Source organism: Chenopodium album, chromosome 5 (genome assembly GCF_948465745.1).
Source record: "Chenopodium album chromosome 5, dcCheAlbu1.1, whole genome shotgun sequence".
Lineage (NCBI taxonomy): Eukaryota > Viridiplantae > Streptophyta > Magnoliopsida > Caryophyllales > Amaranthaceae > Chenopodium > Chenopodium album.
In genome coordinates, this window is record NC_137838.1 from 9,510,773 (window position 1) to 9,534,550 (window position 23,778).

At 34.9% G+C, this 23,778-nt stretch overlaps 3 protein-coding genes across 4 annotated transcripts; 2 read left to right on the forward strand and 1 right to left on the reverse strand.

Annotated features, from left to right (window-relative positions):
• Positions 1–361: 361 nt before the first annotated feature.
• LOC145631839 (protein farnesyltransferase/geranylgeranyltransferase type-1 subunit alpha-like) lies at positions 362–5,453 on the forward strand. Its single transcript, XM_081684031.1, has 5 exons — positions 362–627; positions 1,445–1,554; positions 1,908–2,028; positions 2,140–2,235; positions 4,861–5,453. The coding sequence occupies exons 1-5, from the start codon at positions 397–399 to the stop codon at positions 5,293–5,295; spliced, it is 993 nt and encodes a 330-aa protein (XP_081540157.1). The 5' UTR covers positions 362–396; the 3' UTR covers positions 5,296–5,453.
• Positions 5,419–11,065, reverse strand: LOC145632550 (endonuclease III homolog 1, chloroplastic-like). The gene is made up of 11 exons (XM_081684917.1): positions 10,829–11,065; positions 10,580–10,683; positions 9,787–9,853; positions 9,583–9,645; positions 9,173–9,321; positions 8,619–8,685; positions 7,691–7,782; positions 7,375–7,512; positions 7,199–7,303; positions 6,443–6,526; positions 5,419–5,885 (listed from the first exon to the last, which is right to left on the reverse strand). The coding sequence occupies exons 1-11, from the start codon at positions 10,974–10,976 to the stop codon at positions 5,745–5,747; spliced, it is 1,158 nt and encodes a 385-aa protein (XP_081541043.1). The 5' UTR covers positions 10,977–11,065; the 3' UTR covers positions 5,419–5,744.
• A 4,617-nt stretch (positions 11,066–15,682) lies between these two features.
• Positions 15,683–22,532, forward strand: LOC145631837 (pentatricopeptide repeat-containing protein At3g59040-like). 2 transcript variants are annotated; one of them, XM_081684030.1, is made up of 7 exons: positions 15,683–16,030; positions 17,500–17,809; positions 18,345–18,635; positions 19,016–19,264; positions 20,013–20,137; positions 21,228–21,326; positions 21,766–22,532. In XM_081684030.1, exons 1-7 carry the CDS (start codon positions 15,906–15,908, stop codon positions 22,334–22,336), a joined length of 1,770 nt encoding a protein of 589 aa, XP_081540156.1. In that variant the 5' UTR covers positions 15,683–15,905; the 3' UTR covers positions 22,337–22,532. The 2 variants fall into 2 exon arrangements, with proteins under 2 accessions (XP_081540156.1, XP_081540155.1); XM_081684029.1 differs by having other exon boundaries at positions 15,703–16,030; positions 17,497–17,809.
• Positions 22,533–23,778: the final 1,246 nt, after the last annotated feature.

Here is a 23,778-nt window from a genome sequence, read left to right on the forward strand (position 1 = left end):
TTTATTATTATTATTATTATTATTATTATTATTGTTAATATTATTATTATTATTATTATTATTATTATTATTATTATTGTTGTTGTTGTTGTTGTTGTTGTTGTTGTTGTTGTCGTCGCTGTAATAAGAGCTTAAAAGAATGAAATTTGGCTTTATATCATTAGCAATATCATTAGACATAAATTAAGAGCTGAATTGAATTGAACTGAACTAAACTGAACTGAATTTCAACGGAAGAGAACATGCCATAAGATAAACTTGTATTTTCTCTTCTTTCGTCCCGTCATCTTTTTTTTTTTTTTAAAAAAAAATAAAATTAAAAGCAGCTCAAAATAATTGGAAAAAAGCTGTAACCCCATCACTCTTTTCTCCATTGCAGTTCATCTTCATTCGAACATGGATTCCGACGACGATCAAACCATTCCACTGAGCCAAAGACCCGAATGGTCCGACGTTACACCGGTGTCCCAGAATGACGGCCCGAACCCGGTTGTTCCGATCGCATACACTGACGAATTCAGAGAAACTATGGATTATTTTCGAGCTGTTTATCTCTCTGATGAGCGTTCTTCTCGTTCACTTCAACTTACTTCTGAAGCTATCAAATTAAACGCCGGAAATTACACTGTAATTTTAAAGCCCCACTTTTTTTTTTTGCTTTAATGGGTATTTTTATTTGTATATTTTTGTTGCTGTTTTTGATTTTGGTGTATAAGGGGCTGCTGATGGGCAGTGATGTAGACGGGATTTGATCCGAGGTCTTGAGTACTTTGTTAGTTGACATTCAATTGCATTTGGGGTTGATGTTTTATTATGTGGGTATTGATAATTTAGTTGCACTTGTTAATTGAATTGCTTTTATTGGAATATTGGTCTATGTAAAATGTATGAAATGGGTTTTGATTGTTTGATAGTAGTAGCTTTGCTTGAATTAATTAATTTAGTGTGTAATTACCCTGTATTTCGATTGTGATTCTCGAGTTTGGTAATGATTTTGATTTTAGTTGGACAAAGTTTAGGGTGTTTTGCTGTTTTTGTGTCTAGGATTAGTTGATTGGAGAAAGTAATTTGATGGTTTTGTTGGGCTTGTTGGATGAATAGGTTAAAGGGTTGAGAAAAAAGATTGATTTTCCCTAAATCGGTTGTTTGTATTTGCTGAATAATCACTCTTGATCTGTTTAGGGAGTTTTGCTGTTTTTGTGTGTAATCGATTTTCCATATTGTTCCAAAATGAAGTGTGAAAGTGCCCTACCCATGTCATAGTGTCAAGGATATGTACTTGAGGTGGTTTAGGGAGTCTGAAATAGCTCTTGATTGCACCTTCTATATTCTTCTCTCTATGTAGTATGCATTGCACATTGGAATTAAGTTTTCTTTGAAATATACTTTTCTGTAATTTATTTATATTGCATTCGAAAGGGTAGTACTTAATTCTTTTTTACAGGTTTGGCATTTCAGGCGGCTTATTCTTGAGTCCCTGGATGCTGATTTGCACGAGGAACTGGATTATGTAGAAAATGTTGCGAAGAAGAATTCAAAGAATTACCAGATATGGTAAGTGGCGTTATCTTTTATTTATTTTAATTTTAACCCTTCGTGAAGTGATGATCTATTTCATATGGCTCGTATATCATATCCACAATCACTTTTGTCATTAACATTGTTTGGTACAGTTGGTTCTCCTTTTCTGCTTATATTATTTGAGAAGCTATAACCAGAGATGAATAAATTGATTAGGACCATCATTTTTGAAACAATTGTTATGAACTAATGCTCAATAAGTTCTGGCTTATCGTGTAACCATTTTGCAGTCCAGGAGAAGAGTTTTTGATAGTATTAAAATTTCAACAAGTTGATATTCTTTATACTTTGTACTGGCTGTTTCATCTTATTATAGTTTTGTGTAGGCATCATAGGCGGTGGCTTGCCGAGAAGCTAGGACCAGATGCTGCTTTTAGAGAAATTGAATTTACAAAGAAAATACTTTCTCTTGATGCTAAAAATTACCATGCCTGGTCTCATAGACAGGTGGGCTTAGAATTCAATTGTTTGGCTTGTTGTTTTTCTTATGAGTCGTATTATTCCATTCCTTGACGCTGTTACATGAAAAAGCAAGTTCATATATTATTTCTCGTGCAGTGGGTGCTGAAAACATTAGGCGGTTGGGATGATGAACTCGAGTACTGTAATCAGCTTCTTAAGGATGACATCTTTAACAACTCTGCTTGGAACCAGGTATGCCACTAGTTTTGAAGATTCTTCTGAGTTTTTTTTTAAGTTCAGTAAAAAAATGCATGAAAGGCACTAAGGGGGTAATTTTCTGAAATCTATCACACTGATCTGCTTGTAGATTATCCTGTGTATTTATTCTGTGCAAATTAGTCAACGATGTACTAGCTATATAATCAGTATTTCCAGGACAAAGCATGCACAAATCCATCACTTCATATGTGAAAACGTTCTCGGAGATTAAATAAAATTGCAAACTACAAAGGTGAGTATATTCACTAAAGGCTTTCATGTAATCAAGTTTGAAGAAGTTTTCTAAGCATGGTATACATATTAATCACTGAAAGGGGGGAGGGGGTGCTAAAAGATCGACACCTCTCTTCTCTCATGCTATGTTCTGAAAAGGAGTATCCAGATAGAGCTCCATTGTTTGTAACAGGGGTGCTGAGAGATCTGCACTAAGTCGAAATACTGCTCAACTGGGGGGGGGGGGGGGGGGTGGACTGTATAAAGAAGTAGGTGAGCATAATGTAGGTCTCTTGGTTGCTGATACCATTGAAGAAATAGCTCTTGTTCTTTTCTCTTCTAATAAAAATGTTGAAAAGGGCCAAGCCTCATAAACAAAGAGTTGACTAGTACTTACAAATTACAACTGCTGTTTGAAATTTTGACATTAGCTATCAGTTGTGATGACCTATATATAGTCTACAAATATGGGGGCTTAAGAAAGGTTTTCATAATGGTTCTATTGTTCTAAAAGGCTACAACCAGTTGTTGTAGGCTTCCTTAAGATTTTATAATAATAATAATTGTGGAGGGTAGAGGATCGGAGGATAGGAGGACCAGGGAAATGATAGGAGAAGTGGATGACACAAAAATGAATGAGGAAGAAAAGAGACAAGAGGTGATTTCCCTACCAATTTATCCAACTATGTAAAGGATAATGGATCCCCTTATTCTTTAAATTTATTCCTAATTTTCATCCAAGTAAAAGAAATAGATTTCTCACCCTTCCATAGTTTTTATCATCCTATTCCCTCCCAACTTCTTTCACCCAATCACTCATTTTGCATTTAGGGCTTTTTCCCCTCTAGGACCTTTCTCTAATCCTACATTGGAGAAGTTCTTTTGGTAATGCTTATAAGATCTTTCAGATGGAATCATAGTGAGACTGTGAGATCTTGTCGTTCTCTTTTGAGGTTTGCAGTTCACAAGGGTAATTGAAATGCACCTTTGACATATCTGCGCCTGGAGATCTATTACTTGGATAATTGTGGTGTCTAGAAGTTGGGTATAGTTTACACATTTGACTTTATCCTAGTAGGAACTGAAAGAAGAATTCAGTTACCATTCATACAACCACAGTATAACTTGAATGTTATATTTGATTCTAAAATTTACTGGATGGCCTAAACTGGTATCTAAATTTTCATTGATGTAGTAAAGCGGAACTTATAAATGACGAGTAAATATAGTGTTCCCGAGGTAGGTTAGGAAATTCTTTTGATGTCATTCATTAAAATTACTATAAACTATCAAAATATTCATTGTAAGATGGAATGTTGAAAATGATACTGTAGTTATCTTTGCCCACTAGTCCTGACTCCTGATGTCGTAGGTGAAATCCAATTTCCACGTTGGAACCTTTAAAAAGAGTCCATACTTCTGTGTATGTAATATTTCTTTTTCTGTTTTTCTTAAAGAAAAAAGTTAACGAATTCAGATGTATATTGTGTAAAAAAAATAAAAAATAAAATAAAATAAAAAAAAATTAAAAAAAAAAGAAAGAAAACTAAAGTACTAAAAAAAATTGGGATGTAATTGTGTTGCTGAGGGGGTGTAATAAAAAATGCGGAGAGCGGAGTGTTCAAAGAATTTGGAGTAAAAGTCAGCAATCTGGTAACTGCCTCTACTTATAAACTGATGGATGACTTTACCTCTTCCAGCTACTGTGAGAGCTGCATTTGTCTAATTTGCTTCAGGAGCTAAGTACTTGTATGCTTGGCAGTTGGCACTTTAATTGAAAGCACAAAAGACAGATCGATCTCGCTTCTGCACTGATCATTGTAGCTTCATGTGAGATAAGGATCCCGCTATAGTTTGTATTTTTGCCACAGCAATCATTTTGCTGAATTTTTTATTCTGCTCTGTTCTATACCTTTCACCTTCACTGTGTTCCATCATATTCTACTTGCTTCATCTTACAAAGTGATTTTCTTATACATCTTAAGTACATCCTTGTCTGTGTATGCTTTCTTCTGATTCCAGGGTGTCACCACTTTATGTTTGTTCTCGTTAATCTTACAAAGTTATTTTGTTATAATCTTTAAGTACTTCCTCTGTGTATGCATTATTCTGAATCCAGGGTGTTGCCACTTTATGGTTTTTCTCATTTTGCTATGGGACTGACAAAAGATTGCTATATCGTTGGATGTGCAAAATCTCTTTCTTGATGTTCATTTTATGAAAAGGTGGTGAGATCTTAAATTGTGCAGTTCATTATGAAAAATTCTTGTTCTGATGCTAATAATGCCCGTGCTGTAGATTTATCCAACAAGTGTACTTATATGCTTTACTCTTTATTTTGCTACGATACAATTCTAACTCACTCCTCTGTTACATGTGATACAGAGGCATTTTGTTGTCACAAGATCTCCTTTGCTTGGAGGCCTAGATGCCATGAGAGACTCTGAAGTGAATTACACTATTGAAGCCATTGTACAACATCCCGAGAATGAAAGCTCATGGAGGTATCTTCGGGGCCTTTACAAAAACGACTTGAAGTCTTGGGTAAATGATCCTCGAGTTTCGTCTGTATGCTTGAAGATCTTGAGCGCCAAAAGTAGATGTATTTTTGCCTTAAGTACACTTTTGGACCTCATCTGCCAAGGTCTTCAACCAAGCTCTGAGTTAAAAGAAGCAGTTGATTCTCTAAAGAGTTCAAATGTAGAATCAAGCAGTTCTGGCTTAGCAGAAACAATATGCTCAGTTTTGGAAAGCATGGATCCCTTGAGAGTGAATTATTGGAGTTGGCGCAAGGAACACATCCCTTCTTTAACACCTTGATGTCGATAATTATGTTTAAGTTTATCATCCTATATATGTTGTGGTCCTTGTGGATTGAACCATTTGATTAGGCATTTTACTTTTACCCATGAAAATTTAAAAACGTTGTGGAATTTGATTGAACATCAATAGATATTATAGAGGGATTGATTTCTGAACTGAGTTCTTTTGCATATACTAAATGCAGCTAATTAGTACTGTACATCCTTATGTCTCAGTGTCTCACGAAGTCCTGAATCACACTCAAATTACAGTTTACAATGATTCTTCCCCTCAAAAGCAAAAATAGCAATAAGTAGGGGACCAAACTTTGTTTTGACAGCATAAAGAATCAGAATGAAGCCACAAAGTAAATGACAGCAGAGTGCAGGCTGCTTGAGTCTTTCAGGCCTAGCAATTGGTATCAAATTTACAAGAATCTGGACATCCACAACGAACTACTTCTGTTACTATAGCTTTTCACGTACTGATTTCTTCGACTTTGATGATGGACTAGGTGCCTCCTTGAAAGCAGATGGGCAGAGGCTATTAATCTGACAGACACCACATCTTGGTCTCAACGGTGCACATATGGTCTGCCCGAATCCTACCTGTTTAACATCCACCAAAGGTAACAAAAGGTAACTTGGTTAGAATAAATCACTCGGGTACACAAAATCTAGTACAGTGAAGAAAAATACTGTACACAACATCATATCAAGTACAATGAAGAAAAATACTGTACACAAAAGCATCCAGGAATAAACTCAATGCATATAGATTCAAAATTGCCACAAACATACTGTATCAGACATCTCAGATAGTCAGATCCTTGACATGACAGAGTCAAGCTTGGTAAATAACATCTCATTTGCAAACTAACAAAATATACACAGGAACATGAGAAGAGTCTTGAAATAAAAATGTTATTGATTTTCCATAAACAGTACTACTAAATGGCTAATAAGTTTTAATTTATGATTTCCAGACCTGGTAAAGAAAATACATGACGCCTCATTAGCAATTATAAAATATTTCATATAAATAAGGTCTCCCGGGAGGCGGGAGGCCAAGATATGTGAAGGATCTTCTTAAACATTGTTTTATTCAGCAAATATTTGATTCAAAAACATTCCATATTAAGTATAAATGAGAGATGCAGTCATACCAAAAGTGGATTTATGGAAACCCATTCTTCCTTGGGAAGCCATTTCTGCAATGCCTCTCTAGTTTCCTCTGGTGATTTAGTTTTCTATAACATGAACAAAAATATTAGAATATATATTTGCAAACAAATAACGGTTAGAAAAAAAGTTCATCATACAATATAAGTAGAAGGAAGAGTATGAGTATAATCACTAAGTTCACTATTGTTGGCTATCCAGGGGACAACGAAAGAAGGGCGCAACTGTGTAAAAGACTACAAATGCAACATGAATATTTTATACCATCTTAACTTCTTAAGTATTACATTGACAATGCCGGGCTTTCAGATTTAGTTCAAAATAGCTGAACTATGGCAACATTCAAGGAGCACAGAAATACAGAATAATCACAAAACAACCTTCAAGGAGCACAGAAATACAGAATATCACGGAAATTTCTGAATAGGTGTGACATCCTGACGTGTAGCGGTGTAGGCAAGCCACTATGGCAACATTTTCGGTTCAGGAGGAAGGAGAGGGGGTGGGGGCATCTCACATAAACTATTCATCTTATTTGTCCATAATTAAAATTGAAATCCCAGACATAAAGCCTTCTTAAAAAAAAGGTGATAAATAATACAACTTATACAAGTAACATTGCTGTCTGGCAAAAAAGGAAAATTAAATAAAAATAAATAATTAAATAATAAAGCTAAGGATGAAAAAGGGGGAGAGGAAAATAGCCAGTGTTGCTGTTGTAGAATATATGAAGAGTTTACCTGATTAGTGCCAGCTCGTGTCACCCATCCTAGTCTGTTGCAGATGCGATGGACATGAGTGTCAACACATATTCCTTGGACATCATTCCAGGCAATGTGCAAAACCTACATAATGACATGAATTTAGCAATCAAAGCGACTTTTGAAATGAAAGTACTCAAAGTTCAAAGACGCACCAGATGAGCAATTTTAGGACCTATCCCAGGGAGTTCAAGTAATTGTTCCAGTGAGCTGGGAATATCTCCATTATACTTCTCAATACAGATATTTGCTACTTTTTTCAAGTTACTGGCCTTCCTGGTGTAGAACCCCACCTACAATGAATCAAGTGATATATAAAAATTTGTTCACGTAACTATATATCAGACAGAATTGGTTAGAGTAAGATAAATATTCTTGCTTTATACTTCCCATGCCCCAGACACCACCAGACCAATAGCAATGCAAAATTGCAGTATAAAGCAAGAATATTTATCTTATTCATCAGCTTACCGGGTAGATCAAGTTCTTGATTGTATCCTCATCAGCCTTCTCAATGGAGTAGGGATCAAGAAGTCCATTTTCCAAGAGACGCTGCACTGCTCCTGCAATGCCAAGAAGCCAGTCATATATGAAGAAAAGAGTAAGGTAATACGGGAAACCCATTTATATACTAGGTAAATTGGCTTGCAACAATTTTGAAGATTTATTAGATCAAACAAAATCTGTGAGAAATATGACCTCACAGCATTCTCACTAAGCCAGCTGTGAAAACCACATAAATTTCACATTGATTCCATTCCTAAAAATTTCTATTCACAAATGAAAACAGTATCTCCCTCCACTTTCGAGAACTGCAGAAAATTTGTTCACACGTGCAAAAGAATAAATGAGCAAGCCAAGGTAAAGACTATAAACAAGGAGTATATTAATGTACATTATAAATTGTTTAAAATCACAAAAAACCCTTAAATAAATGTAAGGGCGTCAAATCCTCAATACACCACATGAGGTATAAACTAGATGTATATTAAAGAATAATAAGACAACCAGGATGCAGGCTTTGAAGTGTCTGTGTTTCCAACACTTGATAGTCAACTTTGACATTTTAGAATGAAAACAAGCAAGTAACTACAAGAAGGGTGTTCACTGGAGAATAATCACCTCCTTTCCTCTAGAGTAGCAAAGAGAGAGAGAGAGAGAGAGAGAGAGAGAGAGATAGAGAGAGAGAGAGAGAGGGGAAAAAAAAAAAAAAAAAGCCTTCATACCAAGTGGGTATGTAGACCTTTTCTTTTAAAGGTATAGGATTGAAAAAGAGATTGGAAAACCTTTGTTGTTGTTAAGTAAAATTTTGACATCTTCAACCACTCATAATGCCTTCATTATTATAAAAACAATGTTAAAAAAACAGATAAGTTTTTAGATAGGAACAAGAACTTGCCATGAGTAACATGATCTTTGGTTTGGCTTGAGAGAAGTGTACCAGCTAGTACAGCAAATCTTCTTTCCTGGAAGAAAAGCAATATAATTAGTCTTTTGAAGCTTCACATTTCAACATGCTTGTCATGATTATCATTCTATCTCAGTATGCACTAATCCATTAATACTTATTGCTATAAAATATTATCGACATTCTTACTATTAGTGATAAGTCAACTATGACCATCACGAGAAATGAAGGGAATACAAATTAGCAAGTCAATGGAACATAACTTTGACATACTAATATACTATAATAGGTTATCAGCTCTCCAGAAATTCTAAAGAACTAACTTTTAATCTTCAACTCATCACTCAGAAAGTGGTGGGTGACAAGATGAAAATTGCATCAGAATTAATAAAACAATCATCCAAAAATTGTGATATTGCAGATGAACAGGCGGCCATCACCCATATGTTGGTCATCTAAATTAGATAAAAATTTGGGAATGAAAATTGAAATCATATTATTGAAGGTTTCAAAAGTAAAGAGCATCAGGATTGAAGGCATTGTACCTTTGGGGGAAGAGAACTACCAGCCTTCTCACATCCAACAGAGTCTACTGGTGCATCTTCAGAAGATCTCATGTGACGGATTCCTTCAAGAACTTTCTCCCAGTTTTCTGGAGATTCACTCGAAGCAAATGATCCCAGAGTAACACTTTCTGTTGAAAATGGACTTTATCAACAAAACAACCTTGAAAAATGAGTTCATCTGTAAGCAAAAGTTTCCTACTTGTTATAAAGGGTCTAACAAACACAGAGCCACAGAGAGAGAGCAATAGAGATATGATTCAAAGAGATAATTCATGATTAGAGTCTATTCAGAAAAACTCAAATACATAATTAGGCAATTTTCATGTCAATCATCAATCATCACTACAATGATTCCTTCAATATTCATGAATCCATGATGACACACCTACCACGCTTCAAAGTAACAACATCCGTTCTTGTAGGATGTGTTGGAGGCATAGGCTTTGACTTTCCTGAAACAAACGTAGTCATTATAAATTTGAAAAAGAATCAATTTATAGAAGTCAGGACTTATGACAAATAACTTATGTGAAAAGTTTGCAAAGTAAGAAACTCTAGCAACAAACAGCTCTACACAGCACTTATGCACTTGCCTTTTGTAGAAGATTTAGCAATGCGCTTTTGAAAGGTGAAATCTTCAATATCAGGTAGGCCAGAATTCTACATCATGAGGAGTGAATTAACATAGATTGTCTTTTGCTATGCAAGACAAGAAATTATCAGAAAACATGATTCGAGCACTGCTCTATTCAGATCAGAATAACAAGAAAATGCAATCTAATATTCTCAACCAAAGGGGTTATAAAATTGAAAGCCCTCAGTCCTCAGCGGCTAAATATTTAAAGCCATTAATTCAAGATCATAGTCCATTAAAACACATACAAGTGAATAAGTGATACAACTATATAAGGTTGCATTTGCATGTAACCTACTTAGAACTCAGAAAAGCACAATGTGTCTATTAAAAACATAGCCAAGCGATGAGTGGAGTATAAACACGACCGAATATCCTAAAATTACACTTTAGAATTCTACTCAAATTGTTCCATATTACTCCAATAGGTTAAGCTTAGCCAAACTTGACTACTTGAGAGTCGAGACCATATATGCACATTATATCAACAACAATATAGCACAGTAGCACCTCTTCTACTAACTAACTCAACCTTATATATTAACATTAATTAATACTCCCTCCATCTCTTAAACTTCTTCATGTTTTGAATTTTTGTGATAACTTTTAGAGACAAAGGAAGTACTACCTACAAAACAAACAATTTGGGTATAAAGATAAAGGGCATGCCCAAACACCCACTTAACTGTTACTAGTATATCAAACACAAGATTAAACGAAAAGACACGAACTTTAAGGGTATTCATACTCACTCTATCACTATGACTATGTTCTTCATCTGCTTCTCTTTTTACCCTCTTTTTCCTAACAAAAACTTGAGTTTCTGATCCAGAAACTGCGGTTTTTAACTCAGAACCTGTACACAAATCATGAACCTATTAAAATTCAGAAACAAACAGATAAAATGCAAAAAATAAAAGAGTGCAAAAAATTCAAAAGGGTATGTAAATATTTGCTCATATTTCTTGTAATTTTGTTTGCCATAACTCAAAAGGTCATACCTTGATTTGGGACTGCCTCTAAATTTGGGGGTTCTTGCTTAATATTGAGGGCAAGAGCCTTAGAAGAATATCTAGTGATGGGCATTTTCAAACCGATTTCTGCGTAACGAAGAGGATTTAGCTGGCCAATTGGGAATTTAACCAACATTTTTGGGGTTTTATTACTTGTTTAATTTTTTGGAACACCATAATTTTGGGTATATGAAAAGACACTGAAGTGGTGTTTATTTGGTGATCGCTCATTTTTTTTTTTTTTTTTTTTGTGTGTGTGTGTTTGTGTTTAGAGAGCCACGAGGGCGGGGATGAGAATCGATCCCATGATCTCCTAGAATCGGGAGGGTCATAGTTATGTTGTTGAATGCACCACGTTGTAAACTAATGTTGTTCAATTTTTAGAACCAGTGTAAGAACCTAAATTATATTACTAATACGTAAACCAATTCAATTATATGTTGGTTAAAAATACTTCCCACCGTATCATAGCATTGGTAGAAATTTTTATTTAAAAACTATTCAAGGCTAAAAACCGCTAATTATTAGTAGTTTTCTAAAATAAAAGCTACTTCGTAATAATTAGCTACTTCGTAATTATTAGATAAAACTGATAGTGATGACATTATTGATTAATTTCATAAAACCACTAACAAATATTTTCACATATAATTGCTCGATCACTACTATTTAAAGTCTCCTTCCCAACTTCATGATGCTCATGCTCCATTCCTTTAAAACTGCTCATGGTGATTGGCGATTGGCGATTGGCGATTTTATGTACATAACCGCTATACCATTAGAGGTTCTATAAATAGAACCGCTAATGTTGTTAGGGGTTCCATATAAAATAGCGTTAATGATATTGAAGGCTCCATCTTACTTAAAACCGTCATCACCGTTAGCGGTTTACACTTTCATAAAATAAAAATAAAAATAAAAAAAGCTAGAAACTATCCTACGTGAACATTATGCACAAAATATGTTTTTAAACTGACACATATAAGAAATTGGTTTATGTTTTAGCATTATTCATGGAAATTGTTGTATTGTTTCAATGAATAATTATCTAACGACATTAATGATTTCATGTTAATTACGTGTATAAGTAAAGATGGTTGTGGATTATGTTATGTTTTTATGTAAAACTCGGTGCATTTGAGTTGATAAGTCCTCGCATACGACCCAACTCACTAGCTCGTGACATGTTACAATATTTATAATGGTGGCAAGTCAAGTATGACCTAAACCTACTTGCCCTTGTGTCATGTGTGCCATGTGAACATATGTGTCAAGAGTATTTCTGCTCATTTTTATTAGGGAAATTCTCAACGATAATCCCCAACTTCTGTTACGCACCAATGGTGACCTCCCCTTTTTTTAATGACCCCAATTAAAAATTTTTTGTCACTTATGACATTAATGGGAGTTAATTAATTAAAAAAGAAACTAACTATGGTTAGCTTTGAAAAAAAAAAAGAAGAAAAACCACCAACCCAACCACCACCTCCACCCTCATCCCCACCAGATCTAGCTTGCACCACCTCCACCCTCACCGGAACCACCTCCCACGCAACCCCTTCATCTGAAACGCCGCCTCTCTCTCCTCGATTCTCCTCTGACCACTAATTTACCTAGACCCGAACCCAAACCCTAACCTCACAACTCTCTCCTCTGACCTCCAATTATCGCCGCCTCGCCGTGTGTTGGTTTTGGTCGAGGTCTCGAGGAGAGGTGGTGGGTTTAGTGTTTGATGTTTCGTTTCTAGGCGAGGGTGGAGGAGAGGGCGGAGAAAAAGGAAGGAGATCGAGAGTGTAACATCCCCGATTTACTAGCTAATAATAAACAATAAATAAAGGAAAAATAAACAACCTTTAAATAAAATTGCGGAAGCATATTCCTAAATCGGAGGTATTACCGCCACACTCGACAACCTGTCAAGTGTTAAGGCTTACAAAATCCCAATAATTACAACTCAATAAACTAGGTGAGCTATTTATACAACTTTATAAACTCATGACATCACACTAATCGAAACACTTGATCTCCTTTAGCTATGACCACTTGATCAACCTGCTTAGAAAATCTTGACTGCTCACCATTAAGGACAAATTCCAAAATAGATCGTCGCAGGGCCACCATAAGAAAAAGACATGGCCGCAAACACAAGTAGCAAAACAAAATAACACACACGTCAGCAAAAAAAAAAAAAGTTGAGTAATCACCACATATCAGAATACAAAGAATAATATAATAATTAACATTACTAGATCAATTAAACAATGTAGTTCGAAACTACATTACACATTGTACTATGAAAATAACCTCTGTCAACTCAACCTCGAATAATAACACAATCCTTCACTCAATTAACTCATAACCAATTAATGTGTCATGCTCTTTGTTTTATACCTAGCCTTGGACATGGGTAATTCGAATAATACCAACAAGTATAAAAACTTGAATACTCCCAATAACCAGAAAACACCTTGAACCAGACCACATACGGGCCAATTCCCACTGTAGGGGACCATAGAAAAATAATTAATAAAGATTGTACCTCATTCTTAACTTATGATCATTATCTCATTACCAACATGTCAAGGACTAAGGTCTATAACGCCGAGCCTCAAACCAATAACAAAATAATTTTCAACCTTTTGATCTCATACATCGATCAAGTAACCATTTACAAATTAATTAATAGTATCTCAATAATGGCACAGGTTCCCAAAAAAAACATAAGAATTCGATTCAAAAACTTCTCAACTCTTAGGAAAATAATACTAGTTCCCAAATATAATCAAATCTCAACCCAAAAATAACACTCTGCATTAACAACCCTAAAACCTTGATAAAACAATACTCCCTATAACAACAACATTAAAAACCCTAGCAATAACACAATCAATCAATGCGACAATTAAATCATATAATACCACACACTAATCAAATACAAATAAATCATGATCATATATAATTCACAAATTATAAAATTTACACATAACAATACGGAGTACAATTAATACTAACAATTTATAATCAAACAAATCAAAAAAAAAATAATTAAGGTAGTGTGATTACCTTTAAACGAATCACAATATATAAAAGGGACGAAATAGCTCGGCAACAACATTATTCAAGGCCGTCAATCAACATTTAGACCAATGTGATGTTGGGGATTATAGAATAAACCAAGAAACATTATATAAAAAAAAAAAAAAAAAAAAAAAAAAAATCAAATTTGGGTTTACTGGTTTATGAAACTAGCCCATAAGATAAATACTCCAGGGTTAATAAAACTAGCGTTTGCCGTTTGTTTTAATAAAATAATAATGTAGGGTTAAAGGATATAAATAGGGATGTCAATGGGGCGGGTCGGGGCGGATGTTGGCCTTTCCATCCCCACCTAAAATTTTCATCCCCATCCCCATCCCCATCCCCGCGGCGGGTCCAAAATTCATCCCCATCCCCGCCCCGGCGGGTACAATTCCAAAACCATCCCTGCCCCACCCCCACTTGGATATCCATCCCCAGTTAATCCCCACCTAAGACCCGCCTAATCCCCACCTAAGACCCACCTCCCAATACACAATCCGACATATTTAATACAACGTATAAATTACAACAAATAAAATTATTATTAATATTACACACTTTTTTTAGTTATAAAATTAGTGTATTACAAATTATTATATCTATTATTTTATTTTACATATTTTTTTTTTATATAAAAAATAGTATAAAAGTATATAATTTTGTTTTATAAAAATATATAGATATTGGTGTGAGGTGGGGATAAGGCAGGTACGAAGTGGGGCGGGTGGAGCCACAATGTAAAATCCACCCCCGCCCCATCACCCATGGCGGGTATGATTTTTATCCTCATCCCCGCCCCACCACCCACCAAATCAAGACCCATCCCCGCCGGGGCGGGTCTCCTACTTGACCCGCCCCACTGACATCCCTAGATATAAATAGTTTATCATAAAAATATTCTAACCAACATAAGATATATATTTTAGATTTCATCAAATAAGATAAGAAAATTAAATTTTAAAGTATACAACTCTAATTTTATAATTTGTAAATTCATAAAATATACGGGTATTACAGAGAGAGGGTGGAGGAGAGGGCGGAGAAGAGGGAAGGAGATCGAGAGAAGATGTAGGAGAGGGTTCGGCGGTCTGGGGGTGGTCAGGGTTCCGAGTCCTCAACGATCTAGTGGTGGTGACGGTGAGAAAGAGGAGAGGGAAGGAGAGTTGCACTCTCAAGGAGAGGTGGTGACGGTGTTGCGATTTGGGTGTGATCGGGGTTCCGAGATCAGCGATCAACGGTCGAAGAATCATCACCGACGGTCAGGGGAGTCTGGGTTGCATCGCCGACGATGGTGGTTGGGCAGTTGGTGGTTGGTTGTGGTTGGGCAGTTGGTGGGAGGTTTTTGGTGGTTATAGTTAATTTTTTGAATTTTTCTTTTTTTTTAAAAAAAATAAATAAAAATCTAACATAGTTAATATTTAATGAAATAAGGTTATGAGTGAGATGAAATTTTAAACTAAGGTCATTTTGTATAATAAGAAAAAGGGAGGTCACCATTGGTGCATAGCAAAAGTTGAGAATTACCGTTGAAAATTTTCCTTTTCATTATTATTGCTTATTTAATCATTAAATGAGTAAAAATTAAAATTAGACATAACTTATACTAACGGGTTTAAAATAATTTTCAAAGAATCTGATACAATAATCCAAATTATTTTCAAAGAATGTGACACATTATTTATTGGACATTCATCTTAGCTACTTGTTGTGAATCAAATCTCACAAGACACCACCTTGAACTAATTCCGTAGTTCATAATATAAATTTATCTCCCAAGTACACCCAATAGCATCAGCTCTAAATAACACAGAAGAAAACACAATTAAATGATTAATCCATAAAACCCCATTTGAAAAAACCAGAAAACAATAATAAAAAAAAGAAGATATCTTTAACACTTTAACAACTACCCAACACTATCTCTCTTCTTCTTCTTCTTCCAAATACTGCTTGCACTACTAAACATAACCACCCCCATTTCAGCTACATGACGGGAATGCCAACGCGCCACCTAATCCATACTCACGCGCCGTCGTTTGTTTCTCACGCGCGTCCTCCTCCTCTTTCCGATTTTGCCGCTTCTCAAGCTTTTCCGGCTACACCCACCTCCCAGTAAGTTTAATCTTAATTTCCCTTTTTTTTTTTTTTTTTTTTTTTTTGCTGAATTTCCCAAATTTTTGCTTGCTTTAAAGTAGTTTATTGTTAAACTGCTACTATTGAACATATTTGGTGATAGAGAACAAATGTAGGAGGTGAATTTTATGTTTAATTGTACATAATTTTTGTGGGTTATGCTTATTTTTTTGATTATATGTATATTTGTGACATTATGAACTTACAATTAAACAAAGTGTATTCAGACAAGGTTTTCATTAATTAGATGAGAGTGAGAAATTGAGTGGCATAAACTTCACTTAAAAGGGTCTGCTTGGTGATATTAGTTGTTGTAGTAGCTGTTAGTTGTTGCTGTAGAGGCAGCTGGTAGGCGAAAAATGAAATTTATATCTTCTTTCCGGTATCATGAAGGTAGGGTAAGAGGATATAGTGGTGTAGTAGAAGAACATGTAGGCACAATAATGATAAATGATTAGTATACTGAAGGACCTGGATGTGCATCCCTCTCTGGGGTTTGTGATATATGAGTTGAAGACTTGAAGTAATGCTTGGATTGCAATGGAGTCGACAATATCAGTGGCGTATCCAGGATTTCCGAACAGTGGGTTCGGAATCAAAAAAAAAAAAAAAAGGAACGCGAATACATTAATTAAATCCTTATTATTCCATCCTCTAAACCCCCCTTTAACAAAGTTATCATTAACAGCCATATGAGTATCTTTATCCCTGAACAGATAGCACACAAAACAGAAAGCTGCATCCTTCTCAACACTATATTCAAGCAGGTAAAGGCGCGCAAGGGAAATCACCACTAGGCTGAACATTGTTTTGTTGATATTTAGTGTAAAGATATTGTATTTAACCCTTTTTTCTTTTTTTTTTTTTAAAAAAAAAAAAAAAACTTTTAATTTTTTTTCAAAAATTCAGTGGGTTCAATGAACCCACTTGAACCCAACCTGTATCCGCCCCTGGACAATATAAAACAATAATTTGTAGGCAGTTGAAGAGGAGTTAATTTCCATTCGTTTCCTTTGATGCTTTTTGGGGTATGCTAGGATAGTTGTTCATTTATTTGTCTATCTCCTTATATAATGGAGAAGGGTAAAAATATACTTAGTTTAGTTTTAATACTTGCAACACACCTCTTTAGCACCCTGTAAAAATCATGTGAATAGAAGACACCCTAAGAAAGTGATTAGAGAAGGTAAACATACATTATTTAATATAAGTTTAACCATAATAATCCAAACCTCTTCTCTTATCGGTGAAGGGGTGTGTTACAAGTAAAAGTTATTGGTAAAAGTATAAATAAAATGAAAAATGTAACACTTTACTAGTGGCTGTAAGACTGTAACCTTTACTCTTTAAGATTGGAATTATTTTATTTGTTGTTCTTGTTTTGTGTGGTGTATGGGGGTTTTGCAATACTTGACATATACATGCTTTTGATGTTTCTGCTTCAGAAGACAGATGGCACTTTCAAACTTGTGTTATATCAACTTTAATAACCATAGAAGACTGGAGGTTGTTTGTTTTGGTATGTTATCACCAAGAAAGTTCATGCAAAAGAGAAAAAAAATAGAATTATTCAAAGATGCAGCCCATGAAGCAGATCAAAAAAACTGGAGGAAATTGATGCTGGAAATTGATGAAACTGGTTCTGCAGTTCCTGTTCTGAGAAGTCGAAAGGCTTCCAATGATTCTCTTCCAAAAGATCTTGTACTTGGGACTTTGGTTAGATTGAAGCAATTAAAGAAATGGAATCTTGTTAGTGAGGTGATTTATCCTCCTGTCCTCCACCCTGTGTTCTTATTCACCTGGCCTTTTGCCAGAAGTGCAGTTGGAAATACTAAATTATACTACAATGACCTGAACTTTTTTATGTTCACCAGTAAATCGAGATCTTAGAGATAAGACAGTGAATAGTGCTTGAGAATTAAAAGGTTCTATCATAAGATTCATAACTTGCTAACTGGAGAGTGATTAAAACTTGTAGACTTCAGTGAACATCCTGAATAATTTATGTACTTCAAATGAAAATGAACTCTCGATTGAAGCATTATATGTCTTGTAGACATTTTATGTCCACATGGTAACCTAAAGTTAGGGTATACCAATAGAGCTCTGTCTTATCGTGTGTGTGTGCGCGTGCGTTGGGGGGGGGGGGGAGTCTACTTTATTTGGTTAAAAGCTTATAATCCTTCGCTTTCTCTGTCAAAATTGCTTGCTTGTAAATCTTAACTTTATATGCTTTCAAAGTAAATCTGCGTTATGTTGCAACTTACAATTTAGCATCCCTTCTGCTTTCAAGATTCTTGAATGGCTAAGGACTCAGCAGTGGTGGGACTTCAATGAAATGGATTTTGTGATGCTTATCACGGCTTATGGGAAGCAAGGGGACTTTGTAAAAGCTGAGAACATATTTAGCTTCATGAGTAAGAAGGGATACACTCCAAATGTGGTATCCTACACTGCTCTCATGGAAGCATATGGAAAAGGAGGCCAATACAGTAAAGCCGAGTCTGTGTTTCGGAGAATGCAGACTTCAGGTCCCGAACCCTCTGCTTTGACATATCAAATAATCCTCAAGATATTTGTTGAGGTAATGCATGCTCCTAAAGTAATGCTTCTTTGTTTATCCCTGCCTGTTGGCTTATTGCGTGATCTGTTGTGTCTTGATTTGAGAAAGGTAACACTGCAGTATAAGCCTACTGATCGATGTAGTATTTTATTAGCATGCAAAACTATGCCAAATGGTTCTCAAATGGAAGACTATGCTTGTGCAGTCATATCTTTCCATCATATCAAGTCATTTTAGGCTTGCGATCAGTTAAATTTCTTTGGTTAATTTAGAAAAATAATAGGATCTTAAGAGGAGCTTGTTTGTGTTATATTATAGTGTTTATGGTGTTTGATGAAGAGTTTTTAGTGTATCTTTAGATCTAAAAGCGTTCCTGTTCCTGTTCATATTTATGTATACAGGGAAACAAGTTCGAGGAAGCTGAACAAATTTTTGAGAATTTGACAAATGATGAGAAATCTCCTTTGAAACCAGATCAGAAGATGTTCCATATGATGATTTACATGCATAAGAAGGCTGGAAGCTATGAGAAGGCCCATAAACTCTTCTGTCTGATGGCTGAACGGGGGATTCAACGATCCACAGTTACATTCAATAGTCTTATGTCGTTTGAAACCAACTATAAGGAAGTTTCTCGTATTTATGACCAGGTAAAGTTGAAGAACTAGTCATCATAGTGTTCATTAGATATCTTTTTTTGAGTTGTTACTAAGTAGATCGTGTTCATGATTTGCATTCTTCTCAGTCTTCAAATTTTTTGCTGTGCATGCGTCAGTCTGTCAGATACATTCTTATTGTTTCGTGTCCTTTGCTGTGCATCAAATCGGATTATGTCTAATAATATACTGTAGATAACTAGAGGGAAATGGGGCATAATATCATATGACATGGTCTTGGGGTAATTTTGCACCCAAAAAAAAAAGGTCTTGGCGCCTTGGGGTGATGGGGTTACTCCACTTTTCTTTTTTCCTCTCGTGTTTTTAGTTGATAATTATGCCCGGACCTCTGATGGCGACTTATCAAAATATACAAGTATGCCTTAGGTGGCGATGCGTCAAAAATCAAAATCTTATAAAAAGCATTATAGGGATTTTTCAAATAAATATTTTTAAAAGTGAGGTTTTCATTTTTATTTGGTGAAGAAAATTCTTTTGAAGTATCCGTATCACGCTTAAATAGAACTGAAGACAATACTTGCATGATAAAAATTGAGAAATAGATTTATCTGATGTATGTCCCACATTTTTTCCCTGCAGGATTTTGCTTTTGTTGTTGTTTTTTTTTTTTTTTTTTTTATTTTTTTTTTTATTTTTTAATTTATTTATTTATATTTTTTAACAATGGTGTTTCTTATTTTTTCGTTAAATAATAATTTTAAATTTTTTTGGTGGTAAATAGATGCAAAAGGCAGGTCTCAGACCTGATGTTGTTAGCTATGCTTTACTCATCCATGCCTATGGGAAAGCTAGACGTGAGGAGGAAGCTTTAGCTGTTTTTGAGGAAATGCTGGATGCAGGTGTCAGGTATTGTGAATGAAATCATCTTTTGGCTTCTGTTAGCGAATTTACACTTTGTTTGGATAAGAGGATATAGAGAGAAAGGGAGGAAAGGGATAGGAAGAAGAATAAGTTCCCTTATTTAGAAGAAAGGTTGGGGAAGGAAGGGGAGTTATCCATCTTCAGTGGGATTTAATTTCTTCTTTGTCACTTGAAGTGTAGTCTGATTCTAGGGTTCCTTGGAATGAAGGATTTGGACTTTGGAGGGTAGTGGAAGGGATCCATTTTCCACTGTTTAAATAACAATTTTGTTGAGCTATTAGTCTAATAAATCGAGTATCAACCTCAGATTCACAACCGTATCTTACTTTTCAATTCATTAAATTGCACCTTCTCTCTCTCTCTGTTCAATGTCTACCTGGGGATCCTGGACGCTTTCTCATATATTCCCGTGAAAATTGACTTACATTAGCAAAATTAGTTCTAACTTGTGACAATAGTTCAAATTGGAAAGTCTAGGCACATGGACAAGAGCCTGTAACTATGCTTTTTCTCCTCAAAATTAGGCTAGAAGTAGTTAATTGTTTTTAAAAAAAATAATAAAGATTTGAAAAAGTGCTAAAATGGGCTTCTTCATACCCAGTGGCGCAACATTACTGCAATAAGAGGTTCGACGTAACTTTGAGGAGGTGGTGCATACAGCCATGCAGAGCTTTGTCTGACCATAAGTGGATGGTCTAATGAGCTCCAAGTGGTTCTTTGATAATACTTCGTGTAACTTTTCCAGCCCCACATATTACTTGTCTTGTTTCATAGTGCCTACAGGAATAATCTAAATCAAAGCGGTACCAGAATTTAAAGATTGAGGATCATATAAATCTGCAGAATATCTGCTAGTGCTAAATGTTGAAAGGGAAAGTAAGCTGAAACCTTATTAATGTAAAGAATGCCGTTAAAAAGGGAAGATATCTAGGTGGAATCCAAGACACTGGAGTTCTAGAATAAGTAATAATAAATTTTTTTATTGTTCTGTTCATTGATGCTGAATGCCAGTCTTTCTGTTTTATAACACATTCTCCTGCTGCCTTTTTTTTTTTTTTTCTTCTTCTTTTCCCAGGCCGACTCATAAAGCTTACAATATATTGCTTGATGCTTTTGCTATCTCCGGGATGGTGGAGCAAGCTCGAAATGTCTTTAAGTGCATGAGGCGAGATAGGTTGGTTCAATTTCTGATTTTGGGAACCCATATCTGATTATGCCATCATGTCTTTTCGGCCAATAGATAGGAATTTGTGGTTTTGTTTTGCCTTCATGCAAACAGAAGTATTACCTTTATGCCCCATTGCCCCCTTTATATTTTATTAGCTTCAAAATAGAAGAGTACTATGTCCACCAAAATAAAGAAAAAAAAATCATTGTTAGTAAAGCATCGAGTTCTTGAAACAATTTTGCATATGTACTACGTTCTGGTTCAGCTATATTTACCTGGAATACACATTCATATGCCTCTTCAGTTTTAGCTCATATTAACAGTAGTTGTGCATGGATTTGTTGTTAATATGGTGCATCTTCTGTTTGCCCTTTAGTCAGTATAACTTACATGTTGCAGCTACTAACGAAGTTTGTGTGCCCACTTTTCTCTCATATGACTACAGGTTTACCCCTGATCTATGCTCCTATACAAGTATGCTTTCAGCATATATAAATGCCTCTGACATGGATGGCGCTGAGAAATTTTTTAAGAGACTGAGAGTCGACAAATTTGAGCCCAACGTTGTTACTTATGGGACATTGCTGAAAGGCTATGCTAAAGTAAATAATCTTGAGAAGATGATGGAAACATATGAAGATATGATAACACATGGGATCAAAGCAAACCAAACAATTTTTACCACAATAATGGATGCGTATGGAAAGAATAAAGATTTTGCAAGTGCTGTGCATTGGTATAAGGAGATGGACAATCGTGGATGTCCTCCTGATCAAAAGGCAAAGAACATCCTCCTGTCACTGGCTAAAACAGAAGAAGAACAAGAGGAAGCTAATCAACTTGTGGGAAGTAATGCAAGCTATCAAACCCCCCGGTTCTCTAATTACAGCAGTGACGATATAAATGAAGTCACTGATGAGTCTGATGACGACTATTCTGATGACGAAACAGAAGTGAATATTAACTCTGAATCTTCTGAAATACAGGATGAGTTGATAGCTAACAAAAGTTCATGACATTGAGGCATGCTGATGCTGTAGTTATTAACACAGGTCCCAACTGTATGTGACAACATATAAATCAGTGTCAACAATTTTGTTTGTATATTTCCAATCCATATTTTAGTTTGGTTCAGAAGGAACCATTTTCAGGAATGTATTCAGATAGTGAAAGAATTGTTACACATAGCAATATAATTATAGTATGGAGTAATTATTTCCAGCTTCCTAGTTAATTAGTTACAGACTATTCCGTTTCGTAGTGGATGCATCATTTTAACTTAATACACTTGCCAATGCATGAGTTCAAGTCATTTGACTATTAATATTTTTAACTATTGTGAAACTCACAAAAACTAAAAATATTTGGAAATAATTATACTACGTGTGTATTTGGTTGATGAAAGCATAAAAAATTGAACAATGAAGTTGTTTGACTGAAGTCTAAAACATAAGAACATGTACTTTCTGTAAGGTCCCACTACCCAAATGGAAGAGTTTATTTACCTAAGCAACTTAGTTAAGTGGTATTTTCCATGAAAGTTGAACACTTTTTGTTATGGCCAATTAAGCAAATTGGTTTATGACCAATTAAGCAAACTGGTGAATTTTATAGGAAATGAAAACTCATGGACAAACATATACAAGTATCCAAGAAGATGGTACTTCATCTGGTCAACCAGATGACTACTTACTCTATCTTCTACGAAGTACGCGTAATTATTTAATGTTTGACTTTAGTTGTAGATGCTAGCTAGTTTAGTTGGTTGAACTAATCTTGAAGTCATTTAAATTAACAATCTAAAATGTCAAAAAAATTTAGTATTAAATCTTTACGATTTTCAAAAAAAAAAAAAAAAAAAAAAAATCTCGGCTTACCATTTGCCCTAGTGTGAAAATATTACTTCACATTGTATAAGATTATTGAATATTATTTTCCTGCTACAAATTTTCATTAATTAAAATTGTTGTATTTTCCCTGTCAAAAAAAAAAAAAAAAAGTTGTATTTTCCTAAAAGTATGTCTTTAACTTTAAAAATTTGTACTCTTTAATGAGTCTTATTGATCAATCATAATTTATAACTACTGATTATCCTTGTATATAGTAGATTTAAAAATAATAATAATAATAAATGAGGTACCTATCCTTTCTCTTATAATTGATTATGATCCATTTCCATATCAATAATCAATTAGCAAATTATTGCTCCTACCAGATTTGATCAACTATCATAACCTGTTGATTCTTTCTAACATAAGAGATTACATGAATTTCAACAAATAATTTTATTTGCTAAATCATTAAATTAATTTATCAATTATCACTTTTGATAAGTTACCATAATATGTTGATTCCCTTTAATAATAGAGATTACATAATTTTACAATTAAGTCTGAGAAATAATTCATTCAAAAAGGAGATGAACTAGCAATTTTCAATTAACACCCAATTTTAAACC